This window comes from Halictus rubicundus, chromosome 9 (genome assembly GCF_050948215.1).
Source record: "Halictus rubicundus isolate RS-2024b chromosome 9, iyHalRubi1_principal, whole genome shotgun sequence".
NCBI classification, from domain to species: domain Eukaryota; kingdom Metazoa; phylum Arthropoda; class Insecta; order Hymenoptera; family Halictidae; genus Halictus; species Halictus rubicundus.
In genome coordinates, this window is record NC_135157.1 from 1,696,043 (window position 1) to 1,706,335 (window position 10,293).

General features: G+C 55.1%; 1 protein-coding gene across 1 annotated transcript; it reads right to left on the reverse strand.

Moving 5' to 3' along the window:
- Positions 1-494: 494 nt before the first annotated feature.
- On the reverse strand, positions 495-6,370 carry LOC143357345 (uncharacterized). The gene is made up of 3 exons (XM_076793758.1): positions 1,603-6,370; positions 1,211-1,490; positions 495-498 (listed from the first exon to the last, which is right to left on the reverse strand). Exons 1-3 carry the CDS (start codon positions 6,368-6,370, stop codon positions 495-497), a joined length of 5,052 nt encoding a protein of 1,683 aa, XP_076649873.1.
- Positions 6,371-10,293: the final 3,923 nt, after the last annotated feature.

Below are 10,293 nucleotides of genomic sequence, written 5' to 3' on the forward strand. Positions count from 1 at the left end.
GCAAGGGCCCTGCGGCGACCTCCCCGGTCGTTATCGCAGGACCCATTCCGCGGTTTTTCATCCCTCCGTGTGAGCCTTACCGGCAAGGGAGGCCCTGCCAGGATCCGAAGATCCCGCCGGCATCGCCTCACACATCATTAGGACTACTTCCCGCGGAATACCCCTCGCTCCGTTAGCAACACACAACTATGTGTGTTCCCAGGGACCACCACGAGGAGGTGGAGCGTAGAGGATTTTAGGGATATGACCGCCACCACTGTGGCATACCTAGTAGTGGATCCGAGTCACCACTACTAAGCCCATATCCCCTCGGTCCCCTAGCTTCAAGGTCACAGACCCTTTTTACCCCTATATCTCTGTATGTCTAAGTCTTATTTTATCCTAGGTCTATTTTTAACTAGTTATTAAGTAAATAAAAACTGTTTTTAATCTAAATATTATTTATACCTAATTTTGTTTACTAAATATTATTTATATCTAGTTTTAACCTACTTTTACCTATGTATATATGTCTTAGTTTTCCTAGTTTAGTTGTTAATTAAAATTAAGTAAATAAACTATGTGTTTCGAACAATGCAGATCTCTCAATGATCTGAGAGAGTTCTGAAAGTTCTCTAAGATCGTGTAAAGAAATAGAGAAGCCGACGGATCGGGAATAGCTATACGGGTTAAGGAACGCACGTAAAGAAAAACACCGATGGTCGATTGAACAGAGAAGACTGCAACGATCGACCGTTGTCTCGATCGCTCCTGCCTCCCGTTCCCCGCGCGGCTCGCGAGGTCCACCAAGCTGCTCGATCCACCCGGTGGCTCGCGGGACGCGGGGTGCGACGCAGGGGCGACGTCGCGCACGCGCCGTCGAGCTAGTCGTTAGAGCCGATTTATTGGAAATATGTACATACGGTTCTGTCAGATAATATTAAAGTCGTGTTTACATGAGTGCACATAGAAATATGTTTGTCTGAGTGGCGTATCTTTATTGGCGGCTGAACCCCTCTTCGCGTAAATCCCGAACATACCGCCCGCCTCGACGTCGATTGTTCGACGTTGATGTTTCACCGTTCGATGGCGCGCGAGATCGATGTGTCGATGCGAGTTGGAGTGGGGGGTTTCTACCTCGCTACGCGTTAATTCAATCGCGTAAACGATGAATGGCGCCGCCCGCCATGACAGGTCCGCGTAGTGACCTCGTGCGTATCGGATTTTGTACCGACTGTGTTCCACCCTGAGCTCCTCCTTCGTCGTCTCTGACCGGCAATGGGACCACTTTGGCGACGGTCCGGCGGAAGGTGCGGTCTCCCCGTCGTAGAGTGACCACACGAACGAGCCCATCGGGTCCGGGATGCACCTCGGCGACACGTGCGAGTGGCCAGCGGGTTGGCGGGGTGACTTCGTCGGCGACGAGAACGAGCGTGCCAATACCGATGTTTTCTCGCCGTCGTTGCCACTTTGGACGCTGCTGCAGCTGGTGTAGATACTCTGTTCTCCATCTGCGCCAAAAGTGGTCGTGGAGATTGCGGATTAATCTCCACCGCGCGGTCAGAGACGAGGCGGTTGCCTCGGGGGGGGGGGGGGCTCGGGGGGGGGTGTGAAGTGGTTCGCCGACTAGGAAGTGCCCGGGAGTGAGTGGACTAGTGTCCTGTGGGTCGTCGGTCAGCGGGGTCAGAGGTCGTGAGTTCAAACACGCTTCGACCCGGCACAGCAGCGTGGCCATCTCTTCATAGGTGAGTGTCGCCTCCCCTATCACCCGTCGAAGGTGGTTTTTCACCGACTTGACCGCCGCTTCCCACAGGCCCCCCATATGCGGAGAGTAAGGAGGGATGAAGGTCCACTGCGTCCCGCCGTTGGCCAGTTCCTCCGAAACAGCCGCGTGGAATTGCGATGCCTCCCGGAACATTCCCCTCAGCATGACGTCAGCTCCCTTAAAGGTGGTCCCGTTGTCGCTGAGCAAGCTGCTGCATCGCCCCCGACGCGCCACGAACCGCTGGAACGCTGCCACGAAGGCCTCCGACGACAGGTCAGTCACTGCATCTAGGTGCACCGCCTTGGTGGCCAGGCAGACGAACACCACAATGTATCCTTTGTGGCTCTTGTGACCCCTGCCCTTGGTGGTGCGAATCTGGATTGGCCCTGCATAGTCCACACCTGTTGCAGAAAAAGGCTTTGACGGACATACCCGGGAAGGCGGAAGGTCTCCCATGCGTTGTTGTCCCACTTCTGCCCGGAGCCGTGTGCAGGTGACACAGTCACGTAGGACCTGCTTCGCCCTTGGTCGCAACCTGGGTATCCAAAAGGCCCTGTGGACCCAGGCCAGAGTCGTAGAGAGGCTCCCGTGCAGAGTCTTCTGGTGTGCATCCCGTACGATCAACGTCGCCAGGTGGGTCGACCTCTCGATGAGGACTGGGTGCCGCTGTGACTCCGGCAACGATGACAGCCGTAGGCGCCCTCCGACTCTCAGGACCCCGTCGTTGTCTAAAAACGGGACCAGAGTGTTGAGGCACGAGGAAGTCGGGATTACCTTACCTTGGGTGAGTGCTCTGATCTCCTGTGAGTACGTGCAGCGCTGCGTCACACGTACCACACAGGTTAGCGCTTCTTTCAATTCAGTAACTGACAGTGGCCCGGTCTTCTTGACAGCTGGCCTCCTGGTGTTGTGGATGAAGCGTCTGAGATAGGCTGAGACACGCGTCAGCCTTGAGAGTGAGGAAAACCTGAGGACCAGCGAGTTTTCCTCCGGTGCCACGACCACCTGCGCGACGGCGACAGACCTTTGTTCCGGTGCGACCTCGCATGGGCTGAGCGTAGTGGTCGCAGGCCACTCGCCAGGTGCGGCGGTCAGCCAGGAGGGTCCGTGCCACCAGAGAGGTGAGGCACGCAGCTCCTCAGCTGATATCCCTCGGGTGGCTAGATCTGCGGGGTTGTCCAGTGTCCCCACATGCCGCCACGTGACCCCAGGTAGGAGGTTCTGGATCTCCGCGACCCGGTGGGCGACGAAGGTCTTCCACTTCGACGGATGCGTCCGGATCCATGCCAGGGTCACCGTCGAATCGGACCAAGCGTGGGTTGTGACCTCGTCGAAGTTCAGAGCCGACCGCAGAGACGACAACAAGCGTGCGAGCAGAACCGCGCCGCACAGCTCCAGCCTGGGAATAGTCTGCGGTTTGATAGGAGCCACCCGCGTCTTCCCCATCAGAAGGTTCGACCAGGATCCCGTCTTACGCCGGACCACGAGGTAGACGACCGCCACGTACGTTCGTTCTGAGGCGTCACTGAAACCGTGGAGCTCCACGTCCGACATGCACGGTGAGAACCCAACCCACCTCGGTACCGTGACGACCGTTAATGAAGAAATCTCGATCCTCAGTTGTGACCAGCGTGCAGCCATCGACGCGTCCAGAGGCTCGTCCCACGAAACTCCAGCGAGCCAGAGGTCCTGCAGTATCGTTTTTGCTCGTACGATGACCGGAGCTAGCCACCCAAGGGGATCAAACAGTCGGGCGATCTCGGAGAGCACTGTCCGCTTGGTCCACTTGGACGCAGCGGCATCCGAGAAAAGAGGCCCGCGGACTGCTAGCGTGTCCCCCCGGACGTCCCAGCAGAGCCCCAGAGCGCCGTGGACTTCCTTGTCTTGGAAGACCTTCTCCTCCACGCACGCAGCGCGGAGTTCGGGGACGTTGCTGGCCCATTTATCCAGCTGGAAACCCGCGGAGGAGAGGAGGTCCGTCAACTGCCGACGTATCTCCAACGCTCGCTGAAGGTCATCTGCGCCAGTCAGGATGTCGTCCACGTACGAATGATCCCTGACGGCCCGTGCTCCTAACGGAAATCGACTCTCCCCGTCGACGGCTAGCTGCTTCAGGACCCGATTTGCGAGGTAAGGTGCTGGAGCAGTACCATAGGTGACCGTCGAGAGCCTGAAATCAGTAACAGCTTCACCGGGATCATTCCTCCACAGGATTCGGAGCCAATCCTGATCTTCGGGGTGGACCAGAATTTGCCGGAACATCTTTACGATGTCCGCCGAAAATGCCACCTTATGCAGACGCCAACGGGTGATCACCGCCCACAGATCACTCTGGAGCTTCGGGCCAGCGAGCAGCGAGTCGTTCAGAGAGCCTCCTGAACCCATCCCGAGCGAGGCGTTGAACACCACCCGGATCTTCTTGCGGCCGTCTGACACCTTCCAGACCGTATGGTGCGTCAAGTAGCAGCCGGGCTCGTGGTTCATCAGCGATTCCCGCGCCCGCTCCATGTGTCCCAGACGATGATACTCCTCCATGAAACCCACGTACTGCTCGCGAAGAGATTGGTCGCGGGATCGGTTCCTCTCGGCGTTGAGTAGCATCCTCAGAGCGACCGCTCTCGAGGACGCGACCTTCGGGCGCTCCTCCCCCCTAAAAGGTAAGCGAACCACATACCTCCCGGTGGGGTCGCGTCGCGTGCTCTGGCTGAACAATTCCTCGCATTGTAGATCCTCTGGTGACATCGGTGACGACGGGGCGACTTCCTCCAGTTCCCAGAACAGCTGGAGGTCCGGTAACGAGGCCTGACGACTCACGTGGAGGATCCGTGTCGATCTTGCGGCTGCCGGCTGTTCGACGGGCCCTAGCAGAGTCCAGCCGAACGGAGTTCGGACAGCGACGGGTGTGCCAGCGGGCCCCGATCTCTTCTCCAGAAGTAGCATCCCGCAGACGTCGGCACCGAGCAGGACATCTACCTGTGGTGGCTCAGAGTAGTGCGGGTCCGCCAGAGGCAATCCCTGTATGTGAGGCCAGTCTCCAGGGGGGACACGCTGCGCCGGCGTCGGAGCGATGAGACTCTTTGTAACCAAGGCATCTACGGCCACCTGGAAAGTACGGTCAAGAGGAGATCGGAGGGTTACCTGGACCTCGGATCGTGCGGTTCCAACGTTCGCTCCCTGGTATCCCGTCAGCTCCACTCGCACCGCTCGTCTTTTCAGCCTGAGGGACTGAGCCGCCCACTCTGACAGGAACGACGACTCCGATCCAGAATCAAGCAGAGCCCTGGCGGTGAGAGTCCGTCCGTTGGTCGCTTCTAGGGAGACCCTGGCGGTGGCGAGAAGGGTGACCCGGTTGGTGCTGACCGCGTACGCCGCCGACGTGGACGACGTCGTAGCCTCATTCGGTTGTCCCCGCTGGAAGGAGTCGTGAAGAGTGGTATGATGGGTCCCGTCGCACGCCCAGCAGCGGTACTCCGAGGAACACTGCGTCTGCTGATGACTGGACGCGAGGCAGTTGAGACAGAGGCCCTTTTTCTGCACGAACTGTCTCCTTTCCGCAGCTGAGAGAGCCTTGTACATTTTGCACGCGCTAAGGGCGTGACTTCCAGAACACAGTGGGCACAGTCGTCCTCCCTTAGGTTTGGGCTTCGATTCGACCTTGACCGCCAACATGTTACGCGCAGAAGATGGGATGGGTCGGATCACGGCGCCTCCACCCTTCGGAACCGGAGCAGGCGGGTCCTGAGGCCGAGCCGACCCTAGAGCGTGAACGCGATTCTCGAGGTAGCTCTCCAAGTCGTCGAAGCACGGCGTGGCCGTGGGGTCCCTCAGAGACATCTCCCACGCCAACCTCGTCGTGTGGTCGAGCTTCTCCGACGCGAGAAACACCAGCCACTCGTCCCACTCCGCGACCGGTTTCCTTAACGCCTGGAACGCCCGCTGAGTCTGCCGAAATTCGTCCAACAGACGCTTGATCTCTGACGGCTGGGCCTTCGCCAGGGTCGGGTAAGTGATCAAGCGTCTCATGTGCGCTGCAGTAAGTATCCGTTGATTCCCAAACCTCCGCTCCAAGGCCGTCCAAGCACCGTCGTAATTGGCCTCGGTGATGGGCGTGAGATCCAACATTTTGGCGGCTTCACCTGTCAGACAGGACTTTAAATACTGCATCTTCCTTACTTTAGGGATGCGGGTGGACTCGTGGACGAGAGAGCAGAATTGGTCACGGAAGCTCTCCCACTGGTACAGGTCCCCCGAGAAGGAAGGCAGTTTCATCGGCGGCAGCACTACCTCCGACTCCGCCGGCATCGTGTTCACCGGCACGGGCGTGGGAGGGGCGGGTTTGGCCTCTAACATTTCGTCTATTGCAGAGCCGTGTTCGATGTAAGCCTCCTCGACCTCGGAGAAAAGGTCGGTGATCAGGTACGGGAGCGTGGGCTCTGCTTGGCGAGTGATCTCTGCATGGCGCTCGGTGAACAGTCTCCAGTAGCTCTCCAGCAACTCCCTTCGCCTCAAGAGGTTCGGTCGAGTCCGATACTCAGCTCCGCTTTTTCGCAGGTTGCTCAGGAAACGGGAGATGCGACCGCCGAGATCCGTTTGCGCGGCCACGAGCTCTGTCACTTGCGTTGACATATTCGAACACGCGCGCGATATGACCGAAGATAGTTGGAGGTGAGTTGAAACCGAAACACACCGCGTTTGACCTTGCGGGCAACCTCAGACGCTCCAACTGTTTGTTTGTCGGACGGACGAGCTCGCCTTGGTACGGGTCACCAAAGAAAACAACCGTCGACGATTCAAAAACTAACCGTTTTCGAAACACGTTCTTAGCAGAAAAACTCGGCACTTTCCTCACAATTGCTTCGTTTCCAGACGAGAAAACCGACGGAACGCCGACTGGAGCACGAGCCGCGTGAAGAGAAGCACGAAAAACAGGGGCGCGGAATAAACGAGGGGGTGGATCGTTGCCGATGCTCAAGAGCCCGCTCGCACGTTTATCCGGCTCGAAGGACCAAATGTTTCGAACAATGCAGATCTCTCAATGATCTGAGAGAGTTCTGAAAGTTCTCTAAGATCGTGTAAAGAAATAGAGAAGCCGACGGATCGGGAATAGCTATACGGGTTAAGGAACGCACGTAAAGAAAAACACCGATGGTCGATTGAACAGAGAAGACTGCAACGATCGACCGTTGTCTCGATCGCTCCTGCCTCCCGTTCCCCGCGCGGCTCGCGAGGTCCACCAAGCTGCTCGATCCACCCGGTGGCTCGCGGGACGCGGGGTGCGACGCAGGGGCGACGTCGCGCACGCGCCGTCGATCTAGTCGTTAGAGCCGATTTATTGGAAATATGTACATACGGTTCTGTCAGATAATATTAAAGTCGTGTTTACATGAGTGCACATAGAAATATGTTTGTCTGAGTGGCGTATCTTTATTGGCGGCTGAACCCCTCTTCGCGTAAATCCCGAACACTATGTTTCTACGAATTACTTTTATACCCGCTTTTACCTATGTATATCTATATCTTACTTATCCTATTTTTATTGTTAATTAATCACGGAGAATTTAAATAAATAAATCTATACTTCTACGAATTTATGTCTATTTTCTACCCGTTTTTAGTTAGTTTTACCCATCTTAAACGGTCCTTACGCTTCTAGATTTTATCCTATTGCTTGATTTTAATTTTAATTCGTTTAATTACTCTAAATTTCTTTAATTATCCTACTATTTATACTATTTCCTAATTTCCTAACTTTTTCTATATTATTTACAGGGGGGGGCCGCCCCGTTAGCTTCTGCCGTATATTAACGGTTTTCCCCTTTGTTTAATTGTTCCCCTCTACACTTCTTATTTGTTTTTACCAGTATTTGTCACTAACTATCACTAAATTATTCACTAGTGTCACTCTGCTTTTCCACTGGAATTCGCCTTTTTCGAGAATAAATCCCGTTTATATGCCACTCAATGTAATTAATTAAATAATTCACTAAATCAGTTTTCTCTTTACAACAAAGAAAAAGAAAAAGGTGTGGAACCGATCCAGAATTCGGATTTCACAACTGACTCCGTCGAGGACTCGAATCGCTCTGGTTTGAATTTTACCGTACCACGGTGTCCTGACCTTCCCTCTTTTGTTTCTCCCCTCGCGTCGTCGCGCCGCGCTGCCGTTGTCTTAACCGTTACCGTTACCTTTACTTTATCGATGTTTGTTTTTTCTTTGTCTCGCCCGTTCGCCTTGGGGTAACCCTGTGGTTAGATCTACGACCTTGTTTTTCATGATTACCATTTCTGGCATATCGCCCGTTACCCGATTTGGCTCTTTTTATACGTCCCCTACTTTCTTTATATTTGAACAGTCTTTCTGTTCCGTAGTTTTGCCTTGGTTTATCGTCTGCGGCCTACGTGTTCACTTTTTTCGAGTCAAGACCTCCTCCGGTTTTGCGAGATTCCGGGAAACAGGTCCCCTTGGGTATTTATCCCGTATCTCGGCTTCGTTACTTCGATAGTCCATTTGAATTTACACGACTTGATTATGTGACTTTAATTTACGCTCTTTTGCCAATCTGTCTTTAGCTATAGGTTGTCTATTGTTACCGATTTCCTTTACTCTAGTTTGATTTCTGATATCTGCTTTTGATAATAATTTATTAGTAAAAATTTGTTAAAACTTTTATCTACCCGTATGGGGCATTTGCAAATTATTTTCGTTCTGTGCTTTTAGCTTTGTTCTCTTTGAGGGTAGAGTTTTCGTTTGCTCTGTTTCCTTTTTTATTTTTAATGTTATAAACAAATAGACAAATTTTTTCTTAATTAGGTTTAATTTTCCCGAAATTTCCTACTGGAGGTGTTTGTCTTGTGAAAAAAGTGCCACGTTTACAGTTTGGCCTCCAACCGTTCCCTAATTAACTAATAATTAGTAACAATGTACTGCTCGTCGTGCGCCTTCGCGGGATTTCATCTCGTCGCATTTGCATATGTTGAAATATTGAGCTTTTATCGGTGCTTTCTGCCTTCCCATCTAGGCCTAACATTTATTTTGTAACGGTAGCGTCTCGCCTGCGTGGAGGCGCGAGCGAGGCGCGCGGTCCCTCCCCTAGATTCGCTCAGCGACCAGGGTTCGGCGGAGAGGGAGAAGGAAGTGGTCTAATAACTCAGGCCGTGTTGGTGAAAACAAAACGGATTTATTAATCGAAAAAACGTGGTTTAATGAAACAAAAGAATAAACTGGATTAAATATAAACTGAACCGTGACGCGGTCTGCGGCTTATCCGCCCGGATTCCCAGACGGTCCGGCGGTGAGCTGCTGATGGCCGGTGGCCTAATAACCAAAAAATCGATAGACCGTAACGGTGGATTCCGACGCGAGTATTATATTACTTATCTACGAGAACCAGCCTATTGTAACCGCGGGACGCCGGCACGGTCTTCGGTCTTGTTCGTACGCGGGAAATATTCGACGCGGGCGAGACGCGCTCGCGGGACCGGTGCCTGCCGTCGGACGTCCTCGGCGCGGCTCGGGTACGGTCGCGGTGTGTATCGAGAACGCGGTGCGCGGGGAGCGCGGGTGAGCCGTGCTCGCTAACGCGGTCCTGAGTCGGGCGCTCTCGGCGCGGTTCGGGTACGGTCGCGGTGTGTATCGAGAACGCGGTGCGCGGGGAGCGCGGGTGAGCCGTGCTCGCTAACGCGGTCCTGAGTCGGGCGCTCTCGGCGCGGTCCCGAGCTCTCCCGATCCTCGAGATGGTATCTGCACCGCTGCCCAGCGAACGAGAGTGGATCGGCTTCGTTTCCTGGTGGCTAGGCACGCGGGCGCGGAGAGGAGAGGGTTAGGAATCCGCGTAACCCCCCACCCGTCGTCTCCGCCCGGCCGCGGCTCGAGCACGTAGGCACAGACGTAAACCTAATGCCTACGGCCCGAAACCGGCGAGGGCGCTCGTCTCCGGTAGTATACCGAGAGGCGAGCTCCGCTCGCTGCTGCGGCCGATCGACGACTAACGTGCGGAGCGCGACGCTGGATCCCCGAGGGGAGAGCGGGACGCGGGAACAGGTCCAGGTGGTGGGGACGACGGTCCGGAGTGTCGTATCCTCGGTGCTCTGAAAAGAGCAGGCCGGTGATCGACTGCCTCCCAGAATCCTGGTCGCGGTCTCGGTTTCGCGTAGGGGACGTAAACCCACTTACGCTCTGCCGGTTCCAGCGCCTCGTCGTGTTTGCCCGATCGTAAACCGCGGCTAGCACGAGTTGGCGCGGCTGCGAGAGGATCTGGGCCCGGGTGTTCACCCGAGGGCTGCTCCAGACCAACTCCGGCTTCGGCTGGTTCCGTCGCGATCTTTATAGCCCGAGCGCGGACCTCGTGTGCTCGTTCGCGAGCCTTCGGCGCACGTCGATTGGTCCGCGCCCGGGCCGGTTTCGCGGATTGGCGCGCGGCTGGCCCGCACCGGTGATTGGTGCGGGCTAAGGTACAACTCGGCTCGCAACGAAACACATGTGTCTCGTTGCAATTTAATGCCTCTGCCTACTTATTTATTTACGAATTTGTTATATCTCCTCTCTGTTT

What these genes read in the sequence shown, in the direction of transcription:
- LOC143357345 (XM_076793758.1), bottom strand. Translation starts at nt 6,370, where the DNA reads ATGTCAACGCAAGTGACAGAGCTCGTGGCCGCGCAAACGGATCTCGGC. An exon ending in TCCCGGGCACTTCCTAGTCG is followed by an intron (nt 1,491 to 1,602) that starts GCGAACCACTTC and finishes CTTTTGGCGCAG; the next exon opens with ATGGAGAACAGAGTATCTAC.